The sequence below is a fragment of the Chelonia mydas genome, chromosome 1, assembly GCF_015237465.2.
Source record: "Chelonia mydas isolate rCheMyd1 chromosome 1, rCheMyd1.pri.v2, whole genome shotgun sequence".
Taxonomy (NCBI): Eukaryota; Metazoa; Chordata; order Testudines; family Cheloniidae; genus Chelonia; species Chelonia mydas.
In genome coordinates this window covers 283,438,669-283,449,873 of record NC_057849.1, presented here as the reverse complement: position 1 = coordinate 283,449,873, position 11,205 = coordinate 283,438,669, and the positions used below count along the sequence as shown (strand labels likewise).

Below are 11,205 nucleotides of genomic sequence, written 5' to 3'. Positions count from 1 at the left end.
AGCTGAAATCACTGAGTGTTGTGTTAAGTAGTGGTGGGGTCTGAAAATATATTGTGAGACATATCACAGGATGGCTGGCAGAGCGGACTGGTTGGCGGAGTGGAGCAGTTTGCGGGATGGCTGGTGGAGCAGAATGGCTGGCAGAGCAAAGCAATTCATGGGACAGCTAGTAGAGCGGAGCCCCCAAAGAGAGGTGGAGCAGTCGACTTTGGACCACATAAGGTGCCCCTTAACCCCCTCCCCATTTCCACCCAGGCTGGGAGGTAAAACTCTGCAGATAAACTTTTGAATTCTGGGGCTGCACTTACCAAGGACAGAGACTTTTGGGTTGTTGGACTTTTGGGACTTCGGGTGACTTTGGGTTGCTGGACTCCAGAACCAAAGGGAAAGGACATGGCCCAATTTGCTTGGGGTGGGTTTTTGCTCATGGGTTGTGTTATGAACCCTTTTGGTGGTGTTTCCCCAACATAATGCCACATTGTTTCTCTCTGTTATTAAAAGACTCTGTGCTTGCGAGAGGGGAAGTATTGCCTCTTAGAGGCGCCCAGCAGGGGTGGTATATATTTGTCCCAGGTCACTGGGTGGGGGCTCGAGCCGGTTTTGCATTGTGTATTGGAATGGAACCCCTAGATACTGAACCCGGCCCTTGTTGCTGCCAACTCTGACGGGCAGAAGGGTTACATGCATCCAATGAAGTGAGCTGTAGCTCACGAAAGCTTATGCTCAAATACATGTTAGTCTCTAAGGTGCCACAAGTACTCCTTTTCTTTTTATGCAAAAGAACCTGTTTCCTGATATTTGATTTCTTCTGCATTTGAAGATACAGGGCTTTGTACATTTTTTGTAAATAAACTGCCTCAGAGAAATACCTCTCTCCAATTTTTGCCCAACTGGAACACCAACAGGGCCCAAGACTTTGACTAGCTGCTTGGGTCGAAAGGGGCAACAATATGTACAGACGATTGTCAGTGATCCCCCTATACTTGCACATATGTACATTTTAAACTGTTACAATATGAAAAAAGTAGTGGCATACAATGACTATTTTTCCTACAAAATTTGGCCACGTTTCATGAAAATTTAAACAAAATACAGACATACTAATTTCAAGCATTTCCTATTATGCTGTGAATATTTCACAAATGCTAATATACAGCCCTCTCCATTATAGAAACTACAGGTGAAAGCCTGGCCCTATTGAAGTCAATAGGAGTTTGCTATTGATGTCAGTGAAATTGGAATTTCATTCTGCGGAATTAATTCAGCCCTGCCAGTGTAAGCCAGGGCACAGGATCCCTCATGTGAGAAAATCCTGGGGTAGGAGTTGCAGCTACACAAGGCATATGCAACTTGAAACATAGTGACAAGCCCTGGCCATGCAGAATTGAAAAATACATTATCCCCTTTCCACCATTAATGCCATACTGTAGCTACTCCACCCCGTTTGATCCTAAGGAGAGTTACGGGATGTCTGCACTGTTAGTGGTTTGTGTCAGGTAACTTGAATTTGTAGGACTCAGGCTGTGGGGCTGTAAAATTGCAGTGTCGAAGTTCAGACATGGGCTCCAGCCAAAGCCCAAATGTCTCCCCTGCAATTTTATAGCTCCGCATCCCGAATTCCATGAGCCTGAGTTAGCTGACATGGTCCAGCCATGCAGACATACCCTTAGATTTTATGCGGAAGAGGGCGAGAGGGGCTCCTTGCCCACTTTATGTTCTGGACATGCACAGCTGCTATGGGAAAAGAGAGCTTTGCTGGTTGCAAAGTTGGTAAGGCATTTGATATGCTCAGTGTCATCCACAGCATCATCCCCCAAAACCTAGGTGGTGCAAATGTATCGACTTCACAGCGGAACAGTTAGTAAAGTGGGGTTAGATTAGCACAAGGTGCTGTCACAACACAAATAATAACAAATAAAGCATCAGCGATTCAGAATTGCAGAGAAAGAGATTTGCTTAAAAATAACTATTGAAATTATATATGTACAAATAAAAATAAGGTTGAATCTGTTTTGTTGGATTATTTCTCAGGTAGTAATGTATAAATGACACATTTTATTCACATTTAATAGGGTGATTATTGTAATAGTGTGGGGAGAATCGAACAGTATTGTTTAGTTCCTTAAAGAAAGCAACAGTTGAAACACTGCAACATTTTGCTAAGTACATTTCACTTAACTATGATGTAAGGCAGGCGTGTTAAACAGACTTGCCCACAAATCAACAAGACAAATATTTAGCAATCACACTGTTTCAACGGCTCTGTGGTTAGCTGCATCTGTGGCCAGGTTATCCCCCTGCCGCCCTCCGTGTAGGACCCGGCTCTAGCTTTCACCCCCAGCCCATCTGCCTTCTGGCCCGCGCAGACTCCCCGTCCCCGCTCCGCCCCTTTCTCCTCTTCCCCTAGCGGGCGGGGCAAGGTGACATCACGGACCCGGCGACACACGACTAGTGTTGGCCGCGGCTTCTTGCCATAGGGGGGCGGGGTGACCTCGCGCTGGACGCGGGCTGCCTCCCTGGTGACGTAGAAGCGCCAGGGGCCGGGGTCGGGCGGGTAACCCACCCCCACCTGATCTGGCGGCGGGGAAGGAAGGCGCGAGCCGTGGCCGGAGCTGCGCGCGGGCCTGGCCTCGCTGCCGCGGAGCAGGGGGCTGAGCGCGAGCGGCCCCGGGCGGTTCCCCGCGCTGCAATATGTTCAAGAGAATGGCTGAGTTCGGGCCTGACTCCGGGGGCAGAGTGAAGGTGCCGGCCGGGGGCGGGGCCGGGGCCGGGGGCGGGTTCCTTTCTCCTCCGGGGGCGGGAGGGCGCCTGTCCCCACCTCCACCGGGCGCGCTCGGCTTGCTGGGGGCTCCGCACGGGGGGGGACTGTGTAGCTGCGCTCTGCCCGCGGGCAGCCCCCAGTGCCGCGCTCAGTGCCCGCCGCGGGGTGCAAGCAGCCGCGGGGGGTGGCGGCCCCGGCGCGTTCACCGCTTGGCAGCCCCCCGCCCCCCGCCCAAAGGGCCAGTGCCGCCGCCGCAGCAGCGCGGGCAAAGCCCGCGGCCCCGCCAGAGCCGGCCAGGGTGAGGAGCCGCAGCAGCCGTGCCTCGGGGGCCGGAGGGAGCCCCGCTCGCAGCACGCGGTGGCAGAGGCCGGCCTTAACCCGCGGGCGGGGCACCGAAGTTTCCTGTTTGTACCACAGAGCGGGTCCCGCCATGCCCGCTCTGCGGGGCCGGGCGGCTTGAGCTGGAGGGTAGCTCGGTCTCCCAACGTCATCTCACTCTTGGCCTCTGCTGAGGGGCAAAGAGATTGGTTCCGCACGCTGCAGACGCTTCATAACTGCTGTGCTGGTCTATTGGAAAACGCATTTTTCACCCCTTCTTTTTCCCCCTTACCACTGGTAGCCTCCATACTGGAAGGTTATTTATGCGGCTCAGAAACGTTAATTTCTCTGTCAGATGGAGTCTCTCAGATCTCATAATGATAAAATACATGTTTTAAACAAAACAGATACAAATGGCAGAATAGCTTAAATTGAAGTAAAAATAGCAGCTGTTACATATCATGTGGCTTCTCAACAGGATTAGTTTCAGTTATCATTTATGAGCTGCTGATCATTTTTCTTTTTTAAAGGGTGTTACTATTGTGAAACCTATAGTTTATGGAAATGTTGCACGTTATTTTGGAAAGAAGAGAGAGGAAGATGGACACACACATCAGTGGACAGTTTATGTAAAGCCTTACAGAAATGAGGTAGGCAAAAAGTTGATTATTGACCAAAAGATGAACTAGAAATGTTTACCATTAATTGTCATCTGTCTAGATATAGGCCTTAATTCTGCAAACACTTAAGGCATGGCTACACTTGCAGATGTAGAGCGCTTTGAGTTAAACCAGCCTTTGTAGAGCGCAGTAGGGAAAGCGCTGCAGTCTGTCCACACTGACAGCTACAAGCGCATTGGTGTGGCCACGTTAGCAGCTCTTGCAATGGCCACAGAGAGAGCAGTGCATTGTGGTAGTTATCCCAGCATGCGGGTGGCTGCAACATGCTTTTCAAATGAGGGGGAGGGGTGGAGTGTGACAGGGAGTGTGTTATGTGTATGTGGGGGGAGAAAGAGCATGTCAGCATGCTGTCTTGTAAGTTCAGACAGCAGCAGACCCCTCCCTACTGCCTCTTTCTCTCTCTCTCTCTCTCACAGCATTCCACAGTAATGGTTGCTTTGTCTCAGAGCAGATAAGCAGCTGGCTGTCAGAAATGGAGCTTTCAAAGGGCATATGCACATTCCTGCAGCGATTCCAAAGCAATGAGAAGAGTGACCACTTGATTTAAGGGGATTATGGGACGTTTCCAGAGGCTGATCAGAGCGCAGTAATGCAACACCTTGTTCACACTGACAACCAGGCGTTTCAGCCAAGGCGCAACAAGTGTTAATATTCTTGCCCAGGTGGAGTACCAGGAGCACTCTAGCTGTGGAGTCAGAGCACTCTACGTGCCTTGCCAGTGTGGACGGGTAGTGAGCTAGGGCGCCCGAGGCTGCTTTAATGCGCTCTAACTCGCAAGTGTAGCCAAGCCCTTACATTCATATTTAACTTTAAGCATGTTAGTGGACCCATTCACTTCAAAGTTAAGCACATGCATAATTGCACAATTGGGGCCTTACCTGTTAAAATATAGCAAATGTTGTAATGACAGTGTCACTCAAGAAATGCCAGAAAGGTCCTTAGCATTGTGTTGGGGTCAGAAGAAAATACAGGCACAGTTAGAATAGCTTCTTCATCTCCAGTATAACACATTAATTATATGTACAAATTTAGAGCTGGCATTAGGGAAAAGGTGTGCAGATAAGTGTTTGGCAAAAAGTGAGTTATATAGACTGGCAGTTAAAAATAATCTATATTTCTGCAAGGATCATATAGAAAATAAATTAGATTGATATCATCAGAGAGAAATGTAGCAAGAGATTATGTGGATTTTTTTAATCCGGAGTATAGCTTGGTTTTGGCAGATAGTTAAAGTTTGCCACATTAGTAAACATAATAGATATGTGGAGGGGAAGAAACAATGAGAGAAACTGTTCAGTGTGCTTTAATATCTGGAAATAATTGGCTACAGTGTTTACATTTTAGGATATGTCTGCTTATGTGAAGAAAATTCAATTTAAACTACATGAAAGCTATGGTAATCCTTTAAGAGGTAAGTTTGTTTTTTTTATGGTTTGTACATAACTCTCACATAATGAGACTAGAAATCATCTGTATTCCTGCCACTATTTTTTCCACTGCAGTTGTTACCAAACCACCATATGAAATCACTGAAACAGGTTGGGGTGAATTTGAAATCATCATCAAGATATTTTTTATTGATCCCAATGAAAGACCTGTAAGTACATTTTTTGGCTTTAATAAACCTTTATTTATGTGTAGTGTATTGTGCATTTATAAAACTTTGACATGGGATGCAGTTGACCAGAAAAAGTTCTAGTACTAAGTCTCAGCATGTTTAATGTCTTCATTGCTGTATGCCTACCCTTCACTTTTGGATGCATCTTCAAGATAATGTGTGCTATTACTCAGCTTTTGGAGTCATTTTTTATTGTGCATTGAATCCCAGTGCATAGCTGGCTTTCACACTTTTAAACTAAGTTTAGATATGGAAAGTATGAGTCAAGTAGCACTGTGGTGCCTGAAGGTGGGAAGGGAATGCCTACTTGTTGAAAACAGAATTTGTAAATTACCATGATCACAAGAGTTCCTTGTCCAAAACTCTCAAACTCTTTATGCTTTCCTTGACCTGATTAACACTAAGGAGGAATATGATAGATTACACACTTTTTGAATGGTGTTGAAGGAAGGAAAAGAACTGTAAGGTGTTCCAAAGAGGATCAAAGTAGATAAAATAGCCTGGATTGTCTTTTTCCCTCCCTGCCGTCCATTATGTACAATTCTTCAAACTGGAAGCAGAGATCGGCCATCTCTGTGGCACTTAACTGGTTTGCTTAAGGGAAGGAGTGGAAAGGGCAGAGTTGCTGGGATTTGTTGATTGGAGCCAGAGCTATTGTGAATCCATGTTGCCTCCACATGGATGGCCCTGGCCTCCCATGAATAACCGGTGGTTTGTAGGTAGGCTCACAGCCTATTCCATTACCTATCACCTCCCACAGAATAATAGAAAAGGAACTCTTGGAGAAGAACTTCATCGAGGGGTGATATAAATCTAGATTAATATTGAGAAGCACTTCCTAACTCTGTTTTGTTAGGCATCGGTATGCATAGGGTCCCACATGAACCAAGTGATCTTTTCTGTGCTCAGAGCTTGTCTACATGGTGAGCTGGTGCACAGAAACCTAGCATGTGAATCTATAGCCAGCTACATCGTGCTTGCAAAGTTCTGTAGCGTGCTTTGACTTACTGCTGTTAGTGCTGTAGCTGTGTCCACATGGGATATTGTTGTGTGGCTAGCTAGTGTTCTGCAGATGCACTTCCTGGCTTGTTGTGCACCAACTCATTGAATGTTTTAAAAAAGGTAATTATTATAGAAGCATTTATAGATCAATCTTTGTTTATCTTATTTTCTATTTTACTTTCCCTAGACCCTTTCCAAATCCAGCCAAACATTTGGCTTCAGGATGCTTAAGTTGTTTAACAATTAATATTAAATTCAGTTATTCTGTTAAAGTTTAATCATAAGATCGGTTTAGTTCTTGAATTCTTACAGGGTTTTAAAAATCCTATATGCTTGCACAGCAAAAAGAGCAATGAATGTTTTAATTCCATTCTGGTGTATCACTTATTTTTTCTTAAAGTGGTCATATTACATTTATTCAGGTCTATCTGTTTTCCTTGCACAGGTAACTTTGTATCATTTGCTGAAGCTGTTTCAGTCTGACACCAATGCAATACTGGGAAAGAAAACTGTAGTATCTGAGTTTTATGATGAGATGGTAAGAAAAGAGAACATATTAAAGGTTTTGTTTTTAAATAGTGAGATTGATAACAGGTGTGTATTTTTCTCCTCTATTAGATATTTCAAGATCCTACTGCTATGATGCAGCAGCTTTTGACAACATCTCGTCAGCTAACACTAGGAGCTTATAAGCATGAAACAGAGTGTAAGTGCCAACTGATAATTCTAATGTCACACATGAATTTTAGAAGTTCAGATTAACCATTAATGTTTTTAATTATCTTTGTCTGCTGCTGTAAAGTGAAATTTGTATGTGGAAAGAGCTCTATATGTTTTTGAAAAACATCTCTACAGACATATCTATTAATGTTCAAAAGTATTATACTAATTTTAAGATCTAAAGTTTTCAGATCTGTACATTTTTCACAATTGTTTACTTGTGAATAATTCTATATGAAGGCTGATAGAAATATTTATCGTTCATGTAATTCCAGTGAAGTCAGAGAGTAACACAAGGAATGAAAAAACCTCCGAGGGGTCCTTGTGCTACAAGGACTCCTTGTTGTTTTTGCTGATACAGACTAACAGAGCTACCACTGTGAAACCTCTCACAAGGAATGAAGTTGCCCAATAGATCTGAGGTGTGAACTTCCCCCGTTCATCTAAATAGGATATTAACTGAACTCAGAGATTGAACTTGAAATATTAACATTAAATATTGCAATTCTAACACCTTTACCTGAAGCCAGCAGCTATTTTGGGATGGAGTGAATAGTTACTATTACTTGTTTTCTAAATGAAGTTCTCAAACTTTCATGCTGTAGGCCATTTCTTAAGATAACAGACTTTTATAGAGTCACCTCCCTATCCAACCTCTTTCCTAATTCTTTGTTTCCTTTGCAACTATAATGCTTTCTTTAAGTATTGAGGGCATTAAGGAGATAAAATGAAAATAAACTTTATTAATATTGACTGGTGTGGCTATTTGACTTATCCCCTCCTTCAGATTTAATATATATTAAATATATTTATATTTTTATAAATATATAAAATTAATATATATTTAATATATATTCATTCCAGATCTCACATTGCTGTATATAACTCTGCTGCTCTAATCTCTTCAGGACACTTACACTTTGGTTCTGTCCTCCTGTCTGTATGATACCCCTCTCATTTAAGTATTGTCAGTAAATTATATTAAGATACTTCTGAGATACCTAAAAATGAGGACTAAGGGAGTACATATAGCTTTGAAAGCCAGAAAATGCTGGATTCTAATCTCAGCGTTGCCACTGTAGTGCTGTGTCGACTTTGGTAAATCACTTGACTTTCCTGCCTTAGTTTTATCATCTGTGCGGTGGAAATAATGTCTTTACCAGTTTCCTCATTTGTAAAATACTTATCTCACAAAAGTACTGAGGATTATTTTTTGTATTTGTAGCTTGGTACTTTGTTAATTGGACAGTAGAAAATGTTTTATGACTTTACTTTTGAGCATGTCAGACTTTTACATTTAAACTAAAAAAATGGCTACATGTTTCTACTAGGCATAGATAGAAGTGATTTATTGCTCTACAGCCAAAGTATTAGAGGTGTTTCCTTATTTGCATTTCTCATAAATATGCTTGTAGAAGAAGATATCGAGTAGGACCTTCCTGGAGCATGGGCTGTTTAATTTAATATCCCACAAATGGGAGGGGTGATGCTTTTGCGATGCAGTGGAGTGCCAGTGTTCTATTCAGATTTCTGTTGCCCTGCCAGCCCAAAAAGGGAGACATGGGGAAAGTAACATTCTCACAATGTTTTTGTGCATAAGCTAAAAAGCTGGAATTTACAGTATTTCAATACTGCAATTTCTGTAGGATACTTGGAAAGACAGATTCTGTGCCACTGTATATCTGAGACATGTAAAATAACTATTGTGGTAAGGCATTGAGGGCAAGGTGCTTTTTTTGCACCTGATAGGGAATAGGAGCCCAACTTCCAGCCATGCAAACTCCAAAATGGGATCTGAAAGTCCTTCTGGATTCTTTTAGGGCCCATGCATTACCAGTAGTGAAGATTCTGTGAAACAGATTCTGCCCTCTGTTACATTATATTGAATAATTGCAGTTTTGCAGTGCACTAAAAAATTTTTTTCTTTGTCACCATCCCAGTTGCAGATCTTGAAGTTAAAACCAGGGAAAAGCTGGAAGCTGCCAAAAAAAAAACCAGTTTTGAAATTGCTGAGCTTAAAGAGAGATTAAAAGCAAGTCGTGAAACTATCAACTGCTTAAAGAGTGAAATCAGGAAACTTGAAGAAGATGACCAGTCTAAAGATATTTAACGAGTTATCAATTTGATAGAGACTTAGCTGTAAATAAAGGGACTTAGATCATTGAACAATGTTAACATATTCTCTCGAATTCATAGAGGGGACTATGTACAGTTTCATCCTTGAATTTCATTTCAAAAGATTGTTGTACATGAGGCCAGCTTTATAGATGAAAAATGTCTAGTGTTTAAACTATCAAAGTATGTGCAATTTTCACTTTTCTATCATTTTAAAGAATGTAATTCTTTGAGATCAGACTTTTTTAAAATTGCATTGAGTGCAGCACGGTAACTTTGTAATAAATCTCAGGTTACTATAATTTACAAAATGTAATCCGTTTTCATACTCCATTTACTCTTTCTAAAGTATTGGAGACAAATCTTTAAAACTGAACATTAAAATAGTAGTAGCCTTTTCACTGTTGGGAATCTGAAACTCCTCTGCTTAGTTGTTGGCTTCACATCCAGTGTGATGAGTAAATTTGAAGGGAGAGGTTAAAATCTTTGGTATGCAGGTAGATTAAGCCTGTCAGTTTAAAATTACATCTGCACTTCTGTTTTCTGATATTGGTATGAGGAAAAAGTGGGCTGGTAGAGATTCAGGAAGATGAGATTCTTTAAACTAGCAGTTCTACTGTACAAATGGTACAGAGACAAACTATAAAAATGTAGATCAGACTTATATAAATGCAGCAACCACATTACTTATATTCCAAGATGTAAGTTGATTTGTCATGTTTTGCAACTTTTTGTTGGCCTAATATATTATTATTATACTGTATTATTTGTTACCAACTCCAGTAACTCTAGCATACGTCCTTACCGAAAAAGCAGTACATATTCCCCTTGACAACTCTGACTTTATTCATAGGAATAAAATGTGACCCTGGAATGAAAAGGGTTGTCTTCCCTGCTATTTTTTAAATTACCACTATACAATAAAATCACCTGTTAAATACACACACAAACCCCAGGAATTAATGTGAGATTATAAAGACTCAAAGCATTGGGATTGCTTTAAATTTGAGATTAATATGAACCACCTGTTGACCATGACTTTAGTAAACTAAATCCATTTAAAACAGTTTCATAGAAGTAATTTACTTCAAATAATGCAGTTTTTTGATATCTGCACTTAATATAGAACTGGAAGGATTTTTCCTTCATTCTCTGACCCCACAGTGCAGCTAAGATACGTGGGAATCAAATGAGAAGGCACAAGCCAAGACCCTTTGTTTAAAGGTGTTTCAAAGAGTTATAACTCCCATGGAACCAACTACTGTCTAATGTTCAAATAAAGCTGGCTGACTCTAAAAGATGGTCCAAGTGGCTTCCGTGGACAAATTGTTGCTGGTCTGATGCCTTGCAAGACTCATGAGAGGAGCATAGGAGTGGAAATGTACTAAATTGACAGGGAAGTAAAACAGATGTCTATATTCCAGAACAGCAGCTCCTCTGACTCCTTGCAGCTGCTAATCTGGGTTTGAGTGTGGGCTGAAGTTGGAAAGATAGGGTTTAGATAGGGCAAAGGTTCTCAAATGGGGTTGTAAGGTTATTACATGGGGGGGTCGCGAGCTGTCAGCCTCCACCCCCAAACCCTGCTTTGACTCCAGCATTTATAATAGTGTTAAATACAAAAAATGTTTTTTTAATTTATAAGGAGGTGTCGCACTCGTAGGTTTGCTGTGTGAAAGGGGTCACTAATACAAAAGTTTGAGAAACACTGATATAGGGGCCAATGGCTTACCCAAGCCCCATCAGCTCAGATGATGCCTTGTCACTCTCCCAACCTCTGAGTTAGGGGTGACCCTTAAAAGAGCCACTATCCAGAGGGAGGATGGTCCAGTGGTTAGGGAACTAGTTTAGCATTTGGGAGACTATGGTTCAGTTTCTTGTTCTTCCACAGTGTGTGACCTTGAACAATTCACTTAGCCTCTCTGTGCCTCAGTATTCCTTGTGAAATGGGGATAATAGTACACCCATAGCTCATTAAGGATTATGAGATGCTC

The 11,205-nt window shown here is 42.1% G+C and overlaps 1 protein-coding gene across 2 annotated transcripts; it reads left to right on the top strand.

The window, feature by feature from the left end:
- Positions 1-2,403: 2,403 nt before the first annotated feature.
- YEATS4 (YEATS domain containing 4) lies at positions 2,404-10,094 on the top strand. 2 transcript variants are annotated; one of them, XM_043548018.1, is made up of 8 exons: positions 2,485-2,742; positions 3,610-3,729; positions 5,104-5,170; positions 5,262-5,356; positions 6,825-6,917; positions 6,998-7,085; positions 7,375-7,521; positions 9,040-9,261. In XM_043548018.1, exons 1-7 carry the CDS (start codon positions 2,692-2,694, stop codon positions 7,512-7,514), a joined length of 654 nt encoding a protein of 217 aa, XP_043403953.1. In that variant the 5' UTR covers positions 2,485-2,691; the 3' UTR covers positions 7,515-7,521; positions 9,040-9,261. The 2 variants fall into 2 exon arrangements, with proteins under 2 accessions (XP_037742669.1, XP_043403953.1); XM_037886741.2 differs by lacking the exon at positions 7,375-7,521 and having other exon boundaries at positions 2,404-2,742; positions 9,040-10,094.
- Positions 10,095-11,205: the final 1,111 nt, after the last annotated feature.

Coding starts and splice junctions, on each gene's coding strand:
- YEATS4 (XM_037886741.2), top strand. CDS start 2,692: ATGTTCAAGAGAATGGCTGAGTTCGGGCCTGACTCCGGGGGCAGAGTG. Junction 3,730..5,103: donor TAAAGCCTTACAGAAATGAG/GTAGGCAAAAAG, acceptor TTTACATTTTAG/GATATGTCTGCTTATGTGAA. Junction 5,171..5,261: donor CTATGGTAATCCTTTAAGAG/GTAAGTTTGTTT, acceptor TTTCCACTGCAG/TTGTTACCAAACCACCATAT.